This window comes from Hipposideros armiger, unplaced genomic scaffold (assembly GCF_001890085.2).
Source record: "Hipposideros armiger isolate ML-2016 unplaced genomic scaffold, ASM189008v1 scaffold_374, whole genome shotgun sequence".
NCBI lineage: Eukaryota > Metazoa > Chordata > Mammalia > Chiroptera > Hipposideridae > Hipposideros > Hipposideros armiger.
The window spans coordinates 1,571,702-1,592,387 of record NW_017731724.1 but is presented as its reverse complement, the minus strand read 5'-3'; the positions used below and the strand labels follow the sequence as shown (position 1 = coordinate 1,592,387).

At 43.4% G+C, this 20,686-nt stretch overlaps 1 protein-coding gene across 2 annotated transcripts; it reads left to right on the top strand.

The window, feature by feature from the left end:
* The first annotated feature begins 17 nt into the window (after window positions 1–17).
* Window positions 18–20,637, top strand: ATPSCKMT (ATP synthase c subunit lysine N-methyltransferase). Of its 2 annotated transcripts, XM_019662402.1 has the most exons (5): window positions 30–241; window positions 9,426–9,715; window positions 11,252–11,389; window positions 12,595–12,645; window positions 18,179–20,637. In XM_019662402.1, exons 1-5 carry the CDS (start codon window positions 226–228, stop codon window positions 18,383–18,385), a joined length of 702 nt encoding a protein of 233 aa, XP_019517947.1. In that variant the 5' UTR covers window positions 30–225; the 3' UTR covers window positions 18,386–20,637. The 2 variants fall into 2 exon arrangements, with proteins under 2 accessions (XP_019517948.1, XP_019517947.1); XM_019662403.1 differs by lacking the exon at window positions 11,252–11,389 and having other exon boundaries at window positions 18–241.
* Window positions 20,638–20,686: the final 49 nt, after the last annotated feature.

Below are 20,686 nucleotides of genomic sequence, written 5' to 3'. Positions count from 1 at the left end.
TACGAGAAGCTGTGGGGGGGAAGTGCGAAGACACGGGAGCTTTAGCACTCACAAGTCAAGAGCAGACCGAATTTAGTCACTTATTGAAGTTACACAATTGAGAGTTTCTGAAGAGTGAGTCCCAACGAGGCACTCATTTACTTGACTTTCTCCCTCCTTCCTACACCGACTCCGAGACGATGGTAGAACCCACTTCCGGGTCTCCCCCTTGCCGGAAATCTCGCGATGGAGGGAGGAGGAGGTGAGGCCGGTTGGGCATGGCGGGCTCCTGGGGCGCAGGCCTGGGCGCGGGTCGTGTCGGCGGTGGGCGGGATCCGTCGGGTGTACCGTGCTCGTGGCCACCGCGCCCCTCCGCCTTCGGGCCCTGCCCGGGTGCCCCGTCGTCAGGTCGCGGGTGCGCTTGCTGGTACTGGGGTCTAGCTGCCCAGAACTGTTGTGAGCGCTTTAGGGCGAATAATTCACGTAATCCCCGGCACAGTCTTATGTAGTATAGGCACTGGGAGTCACACTGCCTTGGTGGGAATCATAGCGCTGCCATTTACTAGCTGTGTCTTTGGGGCAGTGACTTAACTTCTTTGTGTCTCAGTTTCCTTGTCTGCAAAAATGACAATAAAGTATCTACCTTACACAGCAGCTGTGCGGATTCAGAGAGAACAGTGCCTGATAAAGAAATGCCCATTTTGCATAAATGGTCCAATATCTTGCCCAACGTTATACAGCTTGCGCTAAGGGTCCACCCGGAAGCCCTGTGTTGTGCTGCCTGGCAACCCTAACTAAGTGGTGCCCCGTCCTCGAAGTCCCTTACACTGCTTTTCCTCCGGAGCACTGATCACAACCTAGTATTTTATAGGCTATTTGTTACCGGTTTCCAGCCTCCCTGCACCCCAGCTGCCAAAGAACACAGACTTACCCCTTGTTGTATTCCTACTCTTTGTTTTGCTGCTTAAATATTCAAATTGACTAATGCGTTGTAACATTTAACCCTGGCCTGAAAGTCAAGAAGTGGCTCTGTCTCTGGTTGCTCCGTGATCATCTAGCTTCTGATGCTTGGCCCACTTCCCTTAAATTTAGAGTGATGATCCAGGGACATTTTAGATTTTGGAATCAGGTCTCAATTCACTTTGACTTGGCCAATTCAGTATTTCCTCATTCAAAATGGTGAATTCTGCAACCTCTTTGGCTTGTTAGATTGTTGCAAAGCATAGGAAATATCTAATGATGTTCCCCAAGCAGTTTATTTTTATTTCCTGTCATTTTTCCTAGTATTGATAGGTACTGTATATCAAAAGGACACAAGAAAGACCATTCCAAGAAAGGCTTCTTAAGGGGCCAAAAAATATGTTAAAGGGACATAAAATATATGCTGTAGTTTTTCTAGTGGTATGTGAATGCAAGTACACAATAGCCCTTAAATATTATGACATTTAAGTATAAATCCCACTTTGTTTTTGTTTAAAAATTATTTTTATTAAACTTATTAGGGGTAACACTGGTTAATAACAAATTACAGGTGTACAACATGATATGACATCTACAGAGGGTGCCAAAAAAATGAATACACATTTTATGAAAGGAGAAAACTGGATTAAAATTACGTTCGTGGTAACCACTTTGAGCACCTCTTGTAATTATAGAGGTCAAACAAATTCATCTTTTGTTATCGGTATATATAGAGTATTACAATTTTAATACAGTTTTTTTCTTTCTTAAAATGCGTATACATTTTTTTGGCACCCTCTGTATATACTCTGTGTGTGCTAACCACCCAGAGTCTGGTTTCCTTCTGTTACTATGGTCCCGTATTCTTGGGATTTATTATTATGTTTTCTTATTGTCTCCAGGGTACCTCATTGCCTTCTATTTGGCCTGTAATGAAACTCACATGTGGCATTGAACTTTTTTTTTTTTTTTAAAGATCTTTATTGGGGAATTGGGGGGATGGGAACAGTGCTGGGAAATTGGGGGAAGGGAAGCAGACATGTTGCTGTCGCCCTGCTCCTCAGTCTAGCCGTGGAGGACGTGGCCCCACTGGCCCAAGTTGGCACCACCACTGCGCTCCTCCCTGGCGAGGCAGCTCAGTCGCCGGCCTCTGGACGGCCGCCCACAGCGGCTGCTGGCTACATACAGTAGCCCATGGCAACCCACTGCCACAGGGGCTGCAGCCCACGCTGCCGTTGCAGACGACCCCAGCTCCAGGTTGAGGTGCCGTCCAGCAACCCAGCCGCGGAGGGCAGTGTCACCGGCCCTCACATGTGGGATCCGAACCGGGGCCCTCCGGCGCCCCAAACCAGTTCTCAACCATCGCACCACTCAGCCGGCCCGAACTTTTTTTTTTTTTAATGTAAATCCCACTTTAAACAAATGTGGCAGGTTATAATTCCAAACAGGCCTGTTCTTTCTTCTTGGCCTTTTTCCTTTGGCTTAAACTTGGATGAGAACCCTGTGTACTTTTTTGTACACCTCAGTCATTGCCTCTAGCTTTAGCTAGCCCAAATCTGTCCCTGAAAATTGAGATTTTCAACCATATCAGAAGTCAGTAGCTAAGCAAGCATGGAGACAACAGAAATTCGCCTCTTTGGGTCCTTTTTTTTTTAAGGATTCTTATTAAAAATATAGCTAACATACAGTATTGTATTAGTTTCAGGTGTGCACATAGTTCAACATTTTATACCTAAAGAAGTGATCCCTGTGATAAGTCCAGTAGCCATCTGACACCGTACGATGCTATCACGATATAATTGACTATATTTTTTATGCTCTATATTACATCCCCTTGATTTATTTGTGTTATACCTGGAAATTTAAACCTCTTATTCCCCTTCACCTCCTCCCCTTTTAATTTTTAATTGCAGTTGACATTCAGTGTTATTTTATATTAATTTCGGGTGTACAGCATAGTGGTTAGACATTTATATAATTTAAGAAGTGATCCCCCTGATGAGTCAAGGACCCACCTGGCACTGTATGTAGTTTTTACCATATTATTGACTATATTTCCTATGCTTTACATCCCCATGACTATTTTTTAACTACTAATTTATACTTCTTAATCCCATCCCCTTTTTCACCCAGTCCCCCAACTCCCCATCTATCACCCCAACAAATCTAGCACCCATCTGACACCATAAATAGTTATTACTATAATTACTGTGTCTGTTATGCTATACTGTATATCCCCATAACTACTTTGTAACAACCAATTTGTACTTTTTAATTTGTTCTTTTTCACCCACCCTCAACCCCACTCCCATCTGGCAACCAAAATATTCTCTGTATCTATGAGTTTGTCTCTGTTTTGTTTGTTCATTTTGTTCTTTACATTCCACATATAAGTGAAATCACATTGCATGTGTCTTTCTCTGTCTGACACTCCATTCAGCACAATACCCTCCAGCAGGAACACATTCCCTTATATTCCACAATATGTATATATACAATATATACATATTGTATATATGTACCACCTCCTCTTTATCCATTCATCCATCGACAGACACCCAGGCTGCCTCCACATCTTGGCCATTGTAAACAATGCTGCAGTGAACATATGGATGCACATGTCCCCTTGAAGTAGCGTTTTGGGTTTCTTCAGGTAAATACCCAGAAGTGGGATTATTGGGTTCCTCTCTGTCTGTTATAACCTTTGTTTTAAAGTCTATTTTGTCTGGTATAAGCATTGCTACTCCAGATTTTTCTTTTTTCATTTTCATGAAATACCTTTTTCCATCCCTTTACTTTTCATCTGTGTGTGTCTTTTGATCTGAACTGAGTCTCTTCAGGCAGCATATATAAAGGTTTTGTTATCCATTCATTCCTCCTGTCTTTTGATTGGAATATTTATATTTAATACATTTACATTGAAAGTAATTGTTGATAGATATGTAGTTATTGCCATTTTATTCACAATTTTTTTTTGTGTGAATTTTTTTCCATTTTCAAGAAGCCCCTCTAACATTTCTTGTAATACTTGTTTGGTGGTGATGTTTGGTAGCTTTTTCTTGTCTGGGAAGCTCATTATCTGTCCTTTGATTTTAAATATAGCCTTGCTGGGTAGAGAACTCTTAGTTGTAGGTCCTTGCTTTTCATCACGTTGAATATTTTGTGCCAATCCCTTCTGGTCTGCAAAGCTTCTGTTGAGAAATCAACTGACAATCTTATGGGAGCTCCCTTATAAGTTACTAGTTGCCTTTCTCTTGCTGCTTTTAGGATTCTCTCTTTGTCTTTAACCTTTGCCATTTGAATTATAATGTGTCTTGGTGTTGGCCTGTTTGGGTTCATCTTGTTTGAGACTCTCTGTGCTTCCTGGGCTTGTATGTCTGTTTCCTTCACCAGGTTAGGAAAGTTTTCAGTCATTATTTCTTCAGATAGGTTCTCAATCCCTTGCCTTCTCTTTTCTCCTTCTGGTCCCCCTATGATGCAAATGTTGTTAAGCTTGATGTTGTCCCAGAGGCCTCTTAAACTATCCTCATTTTTCTTGGATTCTTTTTTCTTTTTGCTGTTTTGACTGCTACCTTGTCTGCCAAATCACTGATTTTATCCCTGCTTCATCTAATTTGCTGGGGATTCCTTCTAGTACATTCTTCATTTTAGTTATTGTAGTCTTCATTTCTGACTGGTTCTTTTTTATGGTTTCTATATCCTCTTTTATGCTTGCTATCTCTTTGTTGAATTTTCACTAAGTTCCTTAAGCATTCTTACAACCAGTGTTTTGAACTCTGTATCTGGTAGGCTGCTTGCCTCCATTTCGTTTAGTTCTTTTCCTGGAGTTTTCTTCTGTTTTATTTGGGTTGTATTTCTTTGTTTCCTCATTTTGGCTGCTTCTCTCTGTTTGTTTCTATGTAGTTGGTAGATCTGCTATGTCTCCCAGTCTTGGCCGTGTGGCCTTCTGTAGTAGGTGCCCCATGGGGCCCTGGCACAGTCTCCCTGGTCACTTGTGCTGGGTGTTCCAGCAGTGTCCCTTGTGTGGGTTGTGTGTGCCCTCCGGTTATAGCCTTGATTGTTATTGGCACATCAGTGGGTGGGATTCACTCTCAGGCTGGTTGGCTGTGGGGTTTGGCCATGTCCACAGCTAACAGGCTGCTGTGTGGGGAACTTACCCCACTAGGTGGGATTCACCCCAGCAGGCTCTGTGCCTGTTGAGCTGCCCTTTGGGTGTGCCACTTGTGGGGCTAATTGGGCAGTGCTGTGCTGTGGTCTGAAGCCAACCTCCAAGTATGTTGGTTCTGGCACCTCTTGGGAGGGGCTCTGGAGCAGGCCCAGGTCACCCACTGCCTGTGACCTGCCGGGGACTATGTGGTAGGAGCTACAAAGCAATCCGTGGTTGTTCGCTGCCTGTGCTAAACCTGGAGGTGCATGTGAGAGGCCACACTGTGAACCGAGGATGTCTGCCACCAGTACTGGGCCTGGGGTAGCTCCGCACAAAGCCAGCACACCCCAAGGCCTGCTGCCACCTGCCAGCTCCCTTAAGGTTTATCCACTGATAAAGCCTCATGCAAGTTGGGTGAGGCAGGGTCTCAGGGAGTCACTGGAGTAGGAAGAGTTGTGGTCACCAGGTTAATGTAGACTCTGGTTTGTTGCCAGTGCTGAGCCTGGAGCTACTCAGCAAGTCTCAGAGCACACTGAGGCCAGTCCCCGCCTGCCTAAGGGCCCGTGGACTCCCAATAATTTTCCAAGAAAGAGTGCAATGTGGGTGGGGCTGGCTGCTGGCAGAGAAAGTGCCCCCAGCTTTGGGGAAGTTGGGTGGAGTGGGGTCCTAGTGAGTCAGCAGGGTGGGGCAGTGGATCTCACCAGGCCAATCAGATTCAGATTTGGCTGGAAGGTGAGGGCTTCCAGGAAAGATGGTGTCCACCTGCCAGCTACACAGGAGGAGGTCCCCACACAGGGAAAATGGTGACTGTCTTCTAGGCCACACTTTGAGGCCACACATCTCAGTTTGTCCCTCATATTGCCTCTGACACCCCCCCGAGTCACCATCCCACCAACGGAGCCCAGAGTAAGTGCCTGCAACTGAGTGAGTCTGAACATGTTCCAGTAAAAGGATAAAAGGATTAGAAATGTGTAGAAGCAGTCTTGAATTTAGTTTTGAATCTTCAGGGACTGGTTTTCGCTGATAAAAATCAATACTTTTTTATTGAAGGGAGGTAGCAATATAGTTATGTTGGATTTACATAGTAACTTCAGAAGCTCATACCAATTTTTGTGAAGTTGAAAGACTTGCAGGTATAAAGCTTTGTGACAGAAAATTCAGTGATGGCATCAAGGGACACACTGCAGCTGGTGCTGCTTTTCTTAAAAACACAAACATTGTAGTGATTTTGCTCAAAACAGCTTCGTCCCAGCGCACGAGAGTAAAATCCATGTTTAGCCTGGCATCACGGCCTCCGCCTCCCTTCCTGGTCTGTCTCCCTCTCTGCTCGGCAGATGGCTCCCCCGCCTCCTGTGCCTTAGTTCCAAGGCTTCCTTCTCTTGCCAGCACCTCACTCACAGCTCATATTCCGTCTGTCTGTCAACACCTTCCTGGCTCCATTGTTGGGCTCACCTTCCCTCCACCTACCCCTGTATTCCCACAGCGTTTTGTACACGTTGTAGCATTTCTCACCACTTGCTTTGTATCCGTCTCAAGTGGACCCTACCACACGCAGGTGAGAGGGGAGGCCCCGAAGACAGGCGCTTACTATTATATCTTGCTGGTTGAATTGAAGGGTACAGGTCTACACAGGTGAAATAGAATTTGGGTTGTCTGACCCGTGTTTGTGTCATCAGCTGTCTACCGGCTTATGCTGACGAGAGAAACTGCCCATTAATGGACAAATGGATAAACAAAATGTGGTCTATCCATACAATGGAATATTATTTGGCCATAAAAAGGAATAAAATGCTGATGCACGGCACAACATGGTTGAATGTTAAAAACATGCTGTGTGAAAGAGGCCAGTCACGCAAGACCACACACTGACCACTTTCATATGGTTTCACTCTTATGGAAGTCCAGACTAGGGACCCTCTGGAGACAGAAACTAGATGAGTGCTTGCTTAGAGCTAGGGAGTGAGGGGCGGTTAGGAGGCTGGTAACTAAAGGATAAGGGTTTCTTCTTGAGGTGATTGTTACACATATGTATGAATATACTAAAAACCTTTGAATTGTACACCATTAAAGGGGAAAATTATATGATATGTGAATTACATCTCAAGAAAGCTGTTAAAAATTATTGGTTCTCCCTGTCCCCCATATTATTGAGAATACTAGCAGCCAACTCACGTCTCTTTCAAGCCTGTGCTAAGGGCTTTATATGTATTATTTATCTAACTCCCAATAAGCCCATGAGGATGCGACAACTTACGGTTCTGAGATTCCAGAACTGTGGGACTCAAATCTTCTTAACCGCTGTGCTGCACAGTTGGAATGCCCACAGGATAATTTTATACAAGCCATGACATGTGCTGTGACTTTTTAAAAACTAATCAAATACATGACTGCTGCTATAGCTTATACGGTTTTCATACAATGCTGAAAAGTATAACAAAATGTATTTCAGATTCTTGCTTTCTATCGAATACCATCACCTTCCTAAACTTTAATTTTACCTCTAGCACCAGTGCCAGCAGTAGACCTGTTGTTTTTGTTTCTGAGTTGGTTTCCACTATGAACCAGTTTTAAACTTCAGCTTAGGGGACCTCAGGCATCAAAAGAAAAAAGCCATATTGAATGGGAGGTGTCGGTGGTTGGCCAGCTGCCCTGGAGAATGGGCTCTCTGGTATGGGCTAGCTTTGGGTGTATCCTGCGTTCACATCTGTGCCTTACAGAATTGTAACAGGTCACCCCATTTCATGGCTATGGTAGGTAGAATGATGACCACCCCCAAATAGGTCCACGTCCTAATTCCCAGAACCTGAGACTATGTTACATGAGGGGCTTTGCAGATGGGATGAAGTTAAGGACTTTGTGATGGGGAGATTACCCTGGCTTGTCTGGGTGGGCCCAGTGCAATCACAAGGGTCCACAGGAAAGGGAACACGGGCAGCCCCTAGGAGCCGGGAAAGGTGAGCAAACCTGTCGTTCCCTAGGGCCTCCGGAAGGAGAGGTGCTCCAGCCCATGTCCAACAGTTGACCTCCAGAGCTGTCCGATGGTAAACCTGTGTTTTAGCCACTAGGCTGGTCATTTCTTACAGCAGCAATGGGAAACTAATCCATTGGGTCTCTTCGGTGACTTACTAATTACTGAAACTATGAACACTGATGACTTCGGGTGACAAGAATCTTGTCCTCCCTCCTGTTGCCCTGGGTTCCTGTGTTTTCGGTCGTAGCTCCTGAGCTAGACAGGGAGCTGCTTCAGGACAGGATGGCCTTGTTCCCTGTGGGTTCCCACAGCCAGGCACCGCTCTGAGTGCTTTAGCTGCATCCACTCATTTCATCCTCACAAGACCTTGTGACCCCCCACTTTGCAGATGAGGAAAACGAGGTTCAGAGGTGGGGGTCACGCCCTTAGCAAGGTACGCGGCCTGGGTCCTAACTTCCGCAGGCTCGTGCTCCTGCCTGCAGTATTGTGTTGGTCATTAATCAATTTCTAAATTAATTTCAAATCAACTTCAATCTAAAAGACTCGAGATCTTATTAAGAATGTGTTTAAAGGACAAAACTCAAGAGGAGAATATTTAAGGTATTGTTCACTGCTGTAATCAGTGGCTGAAATTCTTTTGTTTTATCGTGTGCTTGTGATAACATTGAGATGATCGTTTTTTGTTCTTTCTGGACCTGCTTTAAAAATCTCTTTATTACCATACTTATTTAAGATTTTTAATAAAACATGAGTTTTGTCTCCTCCATTACTTTAAAATTTTGTTTGTGCGATGATTAGAGATGCCTAATTTTGACATAAAATCCTTTCCTCCTATTCGAAATAAGGTAGTAATTAGACATTTTCATGCTTATTTGTTTATGAGACTTTGTTCTGAACCATAAAAATATGGCGTTTATGGTTAACATTTGTACTAGTGGATATTGAATTCATAAAGTACCAAATAGTTATGAATACATTGTTTGCTAAGGTTCACTTCTGGAGACAACAAAAAAGAATGTTGGAAAGAAAACATTTTAGTTTTCCACTAAAACAATACTATTCAACTAATGCTATTTAGTGTCAAATAATTTTCTCTAAAATGCTTTAATTTAGTTCATGGAATTTAGGACTCATTGTGGAGTCCTAGATTTGTAATTTAAATTGTATTCAGCTAAATTATCCTTTAAAAAGCATGAGTTTGTTTTTCAATAAGAATAGTAGAAGAAAATGCTACCTTGATTTCAGATTTGATGTTGCATGCATTGGGTTGTCGGAAAAGTCATGACGTATTTTTTCTGTTTTTCGTTGCAATAATGCGTCCTGACTTTTCCGACGACCCAATATATTTTCTGCTTGCTCTTAATCTAGGCACAGCGCCGGGAACACTTAAAGAAGAAAGTCAGTCAGGATATGTTCTACCTACAAGTCTTGAAGCCAACGGTTTGAAGAAGAGCAGTTGGGGATTCTTAATTACTGGGGTTGTTGGTGGGACACTGGTGGCCGTGTATGCAGTGGCCACACCATTTATAACACCCGCCCTCCGAAAAATTTGTTTGCCTTTTGTACCTGCAACCACGAAGCAGATCGAAAATGTTGTGAAAATGCTGCGAAGCAGAAGAGGGCCGCTGGTGGACATTGGTAGTGGCGATGGACGGATTGTGAGTTTTGCTAAGACATTTTAAGGTTTGGAGCCAGAACTGTTAAAATTCTGTTTCATGTTTCTTAGGAGGCTTATGCAAAGATTTCTCCCTAAATCTGATGTTAATAAAGTAGTTGTTTAGTTTTGTGTGTGTTTGGCTGAACTATCAAACTCTCTAGCATGAGTTTGGCATGTATTTTTCTCAGATTTAATTATCTCTTAAAGGAAAAAGTGCTCTGCAGATATGCCAGGTAAAAGGAACAATTAATTGGTAATTTTGACACTGCCCGTTAAGAAAGTTGGGCCAATAGAGGTGGCGTATCTAGAAGAAACCTGTTAATCATCTTTTTTAACATTTGTCTATATTTACACGTGTATAATTCCCATGGGGTAATATAGAGTTAAAATAGGGGAGAGTTGGTGCATTATCCCCCACTTATCCAAAGGTCAGACTTTTAGTGACCTCAAAGCACTCTGACCCCAGCTGGGCTCCTGTAAGTAAAGAGTCAAGGTCACTGACTGGCAAACGGGTGACCCAGAGCATGTTCCTCCATGGGCAAGGTGACACCATCCTTAGCCCTCCAGCCAGCGATGAGCCGAAAAGTGAGGAGAGCTGTAGGCAAGGCTGGTGTTTGGGAAACATTTAATGTGAGAGCAGCAGGCCACAGGCCACCGGTGCCTGCAGACCTGGGCTTTGTGCTTCAATCTTGGTGACGTGGAATAATCAGAAGAGGTTTTACGAAGTGCCTTGTATTTATAAGAACTCAGGAGCTGAGTATATGAATCAGGAGGAAATCTTAAAGTCCAGGTTTGGATGCTTTACATATCCGAACGGTATCTTTGCGGTTTCTCAGAAAAGGGTCCTTTTTAAAAGAGGCGACACTATAGTTACTCGGGAAATTGCCTTGGGTGTGACAGCTCCTTCAGGGGTGCTCCTTGGAAGAGTGGTGGCAGGACCAAGTGAGCAGAGAGACCCCAGCACCAGCCCACCCTCCCTCTCACCTTAGGAGGTGGCATTCTGCAGTTGACTTAATTCTGACTTGTTCCATTTTACCTGCTTTCAGTTTTGAGTGAACAGTCTTAAATACTAAGGAGATATGTAATTAATTGCAGGTTCTTTGCTGACACGTTATTTTTATTGCCTGCTACAAACTAGCCCACAGTCCGTCCTCCCAGGCTCGTGCATGGAGCCTGCTGCTGTGCTGCCCTGATGGAGAGACACCATGGATTTTCAGCAACTTTTTGTCAGACCTACCCAGGGTTTGGCCAGTCCAGAATTAAGTACGCAGTCGTCCAAAGCAAACCGGATTACCCATACTGATGCGCGACGTGAAATCTTTGACAAAAACATGAAAACTGAGCTTAAATTGTCCAGCATTGTCCACAAAGCTACGGAACTTCAGACATTTATGTTCAAGTGGTGTCTTGAACAAAGGAGTTGCCTTTTGATTGGATGTTTTATGATTATAAATCATAAATAGGAAATATTTATATCATTTGACCATAGAAGTTGATGTTTTTCTTACCTTGAGTAAATGCTGGCCTCTTTCCACAGGTGATAGCAGCTGCAAAGGAAGGATTCACAGCTGTTGGTTATGAGTTAAACCCATGGCTGGTTTGGTACTCTAGATACCGTGCTTGGCGAGAAGGGGTGCAGGACTTGGCCAAATTTTATATTTCAGATTTGTGGAAGGTATGTAAGGCAGCGAGTGGTCCTTGGAAACTCCGGCCAAAACTTTATGATTCATAATTAGTCTGATTGAAACTGAAAAATGTATAAAAAGAAAAATAATTAAAATAACAAGTGTATATTTCAGCATAATGAAATGTGAACATCTTTTAAGTTGATAGATTTGCACATCAACTCAACACTAGAGTAGAAGCTTAAGGTTTACGACATGATAGGTCATGTGAGTTCCAATAATTTATTTGCTCACTTAAAGTCCTCATTTCTATTTATTACAAAATGATGAGATTTAAAAAAAATCCCATTTGGGAATCTTATATATTGTAATCTAGGCATTGTTAATGTCATTCTTGGTAAACTGTAGACACGTGTATGTGTGTGTGTGTGTGTGTGTGTGTGTGTGTGTGTTTAGAGAGAGGCAGAGACAGAAAGAATCCACCAACCATGCTGTCACAGTTCCTCCTGGTCTTCCTAAAATACAAAATACTTCCAAGTTTATTTGTACTCTTAAAAAAAATGCCCCGTAATTTTGCTTTAGGAATGCTCTGTAAAGTGCTTTCTCTTAAATAAGAATTTCCCACTGTAATGTTGTCATCAGTAGCTTATAAAAATTCACTTGAGTTTTGCCTGCATTTTTTTATGCCATACATACACAAACGATCTCTCTGTAGAGTAAATAAGACTTTTATTGGGCAATAAGAATTTTGACTGGCAAAGCACTTTTCCCCCCAGTTTTTCAACCAGAGACCATTTTATTGCTTTAAAACTTATTTTAGAGAAGAGGAGGGGGCTAGAATTTTAAGGATGGTTTGACATAAAAAACCAGGTAGTTTTGAGATCCCTTGAGTTCTTGCAAAGCTACTTGGGTGCAGAGTAGAGTAGAGTAGGAAAGTGGACCATGGGTAGTGATGGCCCACGGTCAACTGGCTCGACTGCCAGCTGGTCACTGGACAAGTATTGGCCTTTCTGTCAGATGGCCCCCGGGGCAGGTCCTGGGCGGGGTCGCTGTGGGGATGAAATGAGGAAACTGATGGATTGAACTAAGACAAGTGTGCACATGGTGTTTCTTTGTGAAATCTTAAAGGAGGCCGCTGTGTGAAAACTTACTATTTGGTGAACTGGAAAATTGCTACTCATTTTGAAACAAAAGTTAAGCTGGATGTTTGGCTTTAAAAAGTTAATCTGTGAATTGTTTCCCTCCCCCCCTTTAGGTTACTTTCTCGCAGTACTCAAACGTTGTTATTTTTGGGGTGCCTCAGATGGTGAGTATGCCCTCCCCTGTCCCCTGTCTGCTAGTTTTAGGGCATGGGGGCCCTTCCAGCTCCAACAGACCACCTCTGTGTGGCCTGCTCCCCACGTTCAAAATGCCGGAGGCCAAGAGATTCTGAGGCAGTGCTGGATTTCGGTTCATTGCTTAAACAAAATACTTCAGGGCCTTAGAAGTTTAATCGTAAAAGATTCAGCCATATTTTTAAGCTTTTGCTTCAGATAAAAAATCTCAATGATCTACCTAAGCCCTAAAAATTCCATTCTGAAAACTGCTTTACGAGCTCCCAGTGAGTCATATCGTTGGAGATTGTCACGGTCGCTCACTTCCATCCAGCTCACATCACTCGGGAAACTTAATGGGAACGTTCCCTTTGAATTGATCATCCCTCCGATTTTGCACTCAGATAATTTTCAGGGCGGATGAGCACTGACTAGCTTCAATTGACCTCAGATGACTGATTTGTACTGAACTTTGATTATGTACTTTCAAAAGTGAAAACACCGCACATTGCACTGAAAATGGTCCTAAATTTAGCCTTTGGAAAGATGGCCAGGAAGGGATGCTAGTCCTGTAATTGTTGGTTTTCAGACCGTGGAAAGAAATCCCTTTTCACTTTTCGAAGTCTGTAATTGCAACCATAATAATCTTGGAGAAACTGGATGTTTGCTGAAATGCCGCTATAAAACTGATACAGTTTTCAATTATAAAACAGGGAAATTTACTTTCTTGTTTTGTTTTCTTATTCATATCTTAATTTTTGTATAAGATGTTTTAGTGCTTGACATTTTTTTCTTACCATTGGAACCTTCAGTGTAATGTCATTTTCTTTTATTATTTTGAAGTCAATTTAGAAGTGTGTTTGTTACGTATTCTTGAAAGTGACAGGATTCTATATGTTCATAATTCTCTACAAGCATAAAATTAAGATGAAGCCTGGGTGTCTACACTGTCGTTACAGAAATGAAAAGAGGTAGAAAGGCATGGTCCTTGGCTATTCAAAAGTAAAACTATTTGGGATCATAGAATTGCTATGGTATTTGATGGTTATTTGCTACTTCTTATGATGTTTGGGCACTCCTTCAGAATAATTAGCATTTGGGGGCAAATAACTTTAATTTGAAATCTGTGCTTTCTGAAATTAGAAAGGTGATATTTAATGGGACTCCCACGCAGTGCTGAGATGCGGGCTGTGAAGCCACAGCAGCGCCGTCCCAGTGGGGGGCAGCAGTGGCCTTTCGTACGTAGTCTCTGTCACCGCGGAACCCAGCTCCTTGTTCCAGCTCCTTGTGCTTCTTATCATGTTTGAAGGATTGTCAGGTTTTGAGCTGTTCACTCAGGAGGAATAAGAGCCCTAGTTTTTGATCAACACGTGTGCAGTTATTGTCCATTCTTCTGCACAAAGAGAAATCTTAAATAAGGAACTTGTAGTATTCCACTGTTTCCAAGAAGAAGGGGAGCAGCTGACATGCAGGAAGCACCCACGTTCCCTGGAATGACAGGGATTCAGCCAACCCACAGTTTTCCACGCAGGTGGATCGATCACGGGTGCAGAGGGCCCAGTTTCATGTGTGGGAGCCTGCACTTTCCACCCTCACCAAGCTTCGCCTACGTGGAGGCCGTGGCTGGGGAGCCGGGGGCCAGGTCAGCCCTGCAAAGTCCTTTTCCCTGTCTGGGCCCCATCATTCAGTCTTTGGTGAAACTGCATTTCCCTCCCGTGAGCTCGCGGCTCAGCAAAGCCGTTGTGGCACGAAGTGTTGCACAGCGCAGCTGAAGCACGCACCTGTCATGAGAGCCAGGAGGGCGCCCAGCGGGCTTTGCACGAGGAAACCCAGGTGCTGTAAACCCTCAGCCTGCTTCTGATACCAGACTGGTTATTTCTAACAGCTCTGTGCAGACGTAGATCCAAGTCAGAGGTTCCCTAAGCATTTCGGCACTGGTGCATCTCACATGATAGGAATGAGGGTTCCCATTTGGACCTGGTGAGTCCAGTAGTGGAATCGTAAATACCCATGTTTAAGGACTCGCTCATGCACCAAGAGCATCTTTTCAAAATGGAGGACAGATCACTTGTGTCCCTGTTAACACCCTTCTGTGACTTCTTGCTGCTTTTAAGCAGCAAGGATAAGGCCCAAACCCTCCTGTGGCCCTGAGTCCTCAGCTCTGTGCACCAGCCCCCCCCCCCCCCCCCCCCCCCCCCGTCTGTCCCCTGGGCCCCTGGACTCACTGTGTGGGGCCGTGTCCTTCCCTCTGACTGCCATCTCCCAGCCCTGGGCTTTGTTAGTGCACAGCTACTGGCCCTTCATGGTCAAATGTCTTTCCTGTGAGAAGCCGTCCCTGGCACGTGAGGGAGCCACGGCGGCTTTGAGCAGAGGCGTGGAGGAACCCACCGGGCTAAAAAGGCTGCCCTGGGTAAGCCAAAAAGGAGTCAAGGGCGACGCCTGAGCACCTGGAGGTCAAGCTGGGAAAGGTGCAGGCGGAGTGCCGGGGAAGATCAGGACTTCGGGTGGCATGTGGTGTGGGTGATGTATGTGGGGTCGTGCAGTTGGCAGTGGTGGGTGCAGGGGCTCAGGCGGGAGGGCAGTGGGGGGTCAGGCTTTTAGGCATCAGTGCCCAGGGAGGGGGCAGAGCCATCCAAGGCCCAAGGCCTGGCCTCTGACAGATGAGGGGCACCCCGGAAAGGACTTGAGGAGGAGCTGGGGAGAAGGAAAGCCGGGGCTGGGTTCCTAGGAGCCAATGAGGCCAGTGCTTCAGGGAGGCGGGAGAGACGAGGCGGCTCGAAGCTGACGGCCGTGGCTCCTTTGTCTTCTGTGCCTCTGCGCTGGTTTCAACGTACGGGTAAGGTTTTGAAGATGTAATTAGAATATGATGAGTTCGTGTCACTTTGAAGCCTGTAATTGTGTGAATAAGTTTGAATTCCATTAGACAGACATGACATATCACTGCTTCCCTTTGTGTATGATATCAAGACCCAGATTTGTTGCATATTTATGTGTAATTTAGTCAGTTAATTTCTTATGATTGAAATAGCTCCTTTTCATTTTTAGGTTTATCTTGACTTAGCATATGACAGTCATTGGAAATAAAAGAAACTAAAAGAGAAAAGAATAATGGTAATGTGAATACGTTTACAATTATCCTTTTTATGAACACAATTACCATAAGAAATCCTTGATATTTTGGAAAAACACATATTGTCTCATTGTTTGCTTATTTAACTTTCCCTCCATGGAACAAAACATTTTCTTTTTTAGTCATCTTTTCCTGGATGTTAAAAGAATGGAAATGTTCTATCCTTAATGGAATTTACTCTTTGTTATCTTGGTATTGATTCTACTGAAGAATTAGAATTTTGGCTCACTCTATCCATAGGTCACGTAGAGGAGTTTTTCCAAGCCACGTTTTAAAGGGATAAAATCTTCATAAAAGTACTGTTGACTTGTTTGTCTTGGCTTACTTTGGGACTTTTAAAGGGAGTAGTTTTTGCTCAGATCTTGTTTTTAAAATGTCATTTCCCACTCAGAGGAACCAGGAAAGTCTGAGAAATGGCTGATCCCAGGGCTGAGGAAGGGAAGATACAAAAGTCTTGAATGTTTTATTGAGGCCAAATGTAAGGAAGTGCTCATAATATTTGACAGGGACACATCCAAAAGAAAGAAGCCCGTACGGCGTTGGTGGTATAGTGGTGAGCATAGCTGCCTTCCAAAAGAAAGAAGCCCGCTTGAAGAGGCTCCCATGTCCCAACTGGGACAATTTGAGCATTGGAATAAATGGAACAGTAGAGTATTATCACCGATAAAACGAAATAAGAACCTAGGAGTTCATCCTTACAGTGATAGCTAGCCAGGTAGGTAGAGAGACGGGAAAGCCCTTCCTTGCAGTGGAATATAGAATTCCATCTAGGAGAAACGATGGAATTAGCAAATCCACACTTTGCAACCATTACGGTAAAAATTGACCCGGGCCAAAATCATCAGTGAATGCTTCATCTAGTGGGAGGACAGTTTGATGAGTAACAGGACGTGTACATCCTCTCAAGGTAGTTCCTCACAAATTATTCATTATAAAGGAAAAATAGTGACCACACTGTGAAGATCCAGATATGTGCACACCTTAAACCAGTGGTGACCATCACCCCAAAGCAGGAAGACCCCATGGGCGTCTGATTGTGGGGCCCTGGGATGGTCACAGCGCCACTTAGGGGTCATTGCTAAAGACCCACATATTGAGTCATTTTGAGTAAACATCAGAAGAAACCCAGGTGGGGACCATTTGGAAAAATAGTTGTTCTGTATCCTTGAAGGATGTTATTGTCATGGTGACAGAGGTGGAAGAACTGATCCAGATTAAAGGATAGGAAACATTACAGCTAAATATAATATAGGATCCTGGACTTGGGGAAAATGTTATGAAGGATGTTACAGGGACGTTGACAAAATTGGAATGTTACTACTAGAATCATTTTGTTAGAATATAATGTTAAATTTCCTGAATGTGGTAACTGCTGGGGCTGTTTCTTAGAAAACATTTTCTTAGAAAACACTGACATATCAAGGAATAAAGGAGCATGTTTGTGTTGAACCTGTTCTCAAATTAGAAAATAAATGTTCATAGAGGGGAAGAGGGCATATCGGATGAAGCAAATATGACAAAAATTGGTGAACTTGGATAAAGGTTTATAGGAGTTGCTTGTTCTAATCTTGCAACTTTTCTGTAAATTTGAAACGTTTCAAAATAACAAAAGAAGAGAGCAAAAAAATTTTCTCAGAGGTGAAAGGGGTAATATATTTTTAGGACATGGAGATAAATTTTTAAATGATTGTTAATTTGCTGATATAATTACAATGTCAATACTTTTAGCAAACAATAAAATGCTTTCTTCACAGGTAATAAAATGACACAAAAGTGATAAGAGGATTTTACTTTTTATAAGTTAGGTTGACAAGTGTCAATATGTTATAGATACATTTTTTTAAAAGTATGAAATATTATATTTCAAGTTGGTACAATGTGTATATTTTTTCACAGTCTAATTATTTCATTTCATTGACTCTAGATGCTATTGACTTTAAGATACACCTTTGCTGTTGAGAAAGAAAAAAAATATTACCAATTATGATTCTAAGACTATGTCAATTGTGAGATGTCAGAGTTGTTAAAAATGTGGAAAAATATGTGTTAAATAGTTGAGACAGAGTAGATTGAAATACTTAGGTAGGTAAATAATTTCAATCTTCTCATTTTAATTTTTGCCGCATCATAATTTTAGTTAGAAAACCAGAAATCTGTGATACACATCTGCAAAAAAATGGCGTATTTCATGATTGATACTAAAAAATGTTCCTATCACTGTTAATAGCTTTGTGTTTTAATGGCTTATTTGATAAGGACTCATGCCCCGAGGTGATCTTTTTTACAGTTAGTCATTTTTGCACAGGTATTTCCAGGGACTCAAATACAGAAGGGCATGTGGGAGTTGTTTCCTCTGACTCACCACTCACTGTAATAATGGCCGTCATTCTCCATAGATGCCGCAACTGGAGAAGAAACTTGAGCTTGAACTTGAGGTTGATGCGAGAGTCATTGCTTGCCGGTTCCCTTTCCCGCACTGGACCCCGGACCAGGTCACCGGAGAGGGCACAGACACCGTGTGGGCATATGACGTGAGCTCGTTCAGAGGACAGGAGAAGCGTCGATGCATTTCTAGGCGGTCGCTGAAACGTAACATTTACTGAGAGTGTTTTTCTGAAGTGTCGGTGGTCTTTGATTTCACAGACGTACAGCTATGTGTTCAGCAGAGTATAGTTTTGTTTGGTGTAGAATGAGAAATTACTATTTCCCTAACTTTTAGAGGAAACAAACAGAAGTTAAGAACAGCAAGGAGATTTAAAGTCTCCTTTTATGGTATATTCTAAAAAAATGTGCTCGCAGCTTTTTATGCATTTGGATGTATGAAAATACAAATAAGCGATGGTCACATTGGTGGGTGGGAAGATGACAACAGCACTTCCCCTTACCAGGATATGATTTAGTGCCGCAGGTGAGAGGAAACAGTTTTGAAGACGGTGTATGTTATTGGGTTGTTGGAAAAGTAATGACGCATTTTTGCAACGAAAAAATAGAAAAAAATACATTATGACTTTTCTGACAACCCAGCAGTAAATGTTTGCAGTTTCTTATAACTTCATTCATATGTAAGGTTTACCTCTTACTTCTCTGAACTTCATGACAAAATTAATTTTCTAAAGGATTTAGAGAGGCATTTATATTTCATAATATTTACTAGGAATAATTTGTTCCAAGGCTGGTAGATTACCGTATTTTATCGAATCTAAGGTGTGTGTACATACACATTTTCACATTTCGGAAATTGTGATGTACCTTCCAGCTGATGGTGTTTAATAGCTGTAATGGGCAGTGTTGTTCATCATCACTACCATTGATGGGATCTCAGATTTGATAAAATAGGGTATTCAGAGTAGATACCTGGCAGCGGAGTGGTTGGTGATGGTTAAATAGTGAAATAAATGATTGTGAGCTTTGGCGTAAGCCAGACCTGGGTTCGGATCCCTCCTGGGTCCTCAGCAGGAGGCCTTGGCTGGGGATTCCCTTCTCAGAGCCTTGGTTTCCCCAGTTTCCCTGCCGTTGGGATAATGAGACACTGAACTGGGGACTGGGCACTGATTTGTAAACTCACCGCATGTAGTCTTCAGTCTGTAAGTAGCATTTGTTACTGTAGATGCTAATGGAAAGCTTATTCACAGAGGTTGCACATTGTTTCTGCTAGTCACTTATTTATTTTATGAAAGCAGCCATTTATTGAATATTTCTCATTTATGAGAAGAGACTTGACCGATTTAGATAAAGACAAGTTAAGGAAAATCTTTGAATGTGAGTAGACAGGCTTCATATATCTGAAAAATTAATATTGAAGTGTGGCTCAAATAATCCCTGCTTATCACAGAAAAGAATTGAACTTCCAGCCTTGTAACCTAAATACCAACTGCTGTAGAGATCTGATAAGGTGAGATGGTTTGCATCTTTTACTAAACTGATAAAAACATGACTCTCTTCTACATGAACTGTGTTCACCATTGCTAGGCGGTGGTGTACCCCATGACAAAACAGAATCGAAAAAGCGCCAGATTCCTGACATTTAAACCACACGGCCGGGCACTACTCCCCTGCCGTGGACTTTCTCTATGGCTGATGGCATGAAAGCCCTGCTGTGAAGAAATTAATGTTCCCAAGTCCAGGAGTCTTCTAAGCTCGCACTGCGGCCTGAATTTCCTAGCTTAGCCTGGCTGAGTGCATGTCAGGAAAAGACCTCTCAGTCGCTGCCCAGTATGCCATGGGAGTCTACCTAGGTCTCAGCAAACACAGGAAGCACACGCCCTGGGTGTGCAGCATGTCTTGTTGCCCATTGGGGCCACACTGTGCCCAGCCCTTCATAAGTCTGAGTCATTGGGCCATGGCGAGCGTTCCTCACCTGGCCTAGGCAGCAGGTCTGTAGGCTTCTGACTCAGGCCACCTGTCCCAGAGTGGGGGCGCCAGCGGGCCCACCAAAGGAGGTGTGCAGACACCGCTTGCTCCTACCCAGCAGCCATTGCTTCTCTTAGTAACAGAACCCCCGGTTTTTCAGGTGTCACGCACCGAGGTGTTCAGGGATGAGGGGCCCTGCAGTTGTCTGGTCCCATCCCCTGGGCATCGGTGGGATGGGGTGGGGGGCACGTGCTCCAGCTCCTGCCAGTGAGGTTGAGGGACGTCTGCTGGGAGCTGCGGGAAAGGTTTGGTTGCTGATATGATAGAAGGAGATGCCCGTCCTCAGACCGCATAGGGCAGTGACACCTGACATTTCAGCAGCTGCTTTCCAACCACCGGGGGGAAGGTGAAGATGAAGTCCAAGGTGCTGGAGCTGGTGGAGCACAAAGAAGGAAAGACTGGGTCTCTGACTGGAGCCTGACTTCAAGATATCTTGTTAAGTGAAGTAATAAACCAATGTTGCTTTTAAGCTGCTTTGACTCGGGTGTTGTGTT

Excerpts from the sequence above, each read along its gene's own strand:
- ATPSCKMT (XM_019662402.1), top strand. Across the intron at positions 9,716-11,251 it reads GTAGTGGCGATGGACGGATT|GTGATAGCAGCTGCAAAGGA; the intron begins GTGAGTTTTGCT and ends CTCTTTCCACAG. Across the intron at positions 11,390-12,594 it reads ATATTTCAGATTTGTGGAAG|GTTACTTTCTCGCAGTACTC; the intron begins GTATGTAAGGCA and ends CCCCCCCTTTAG.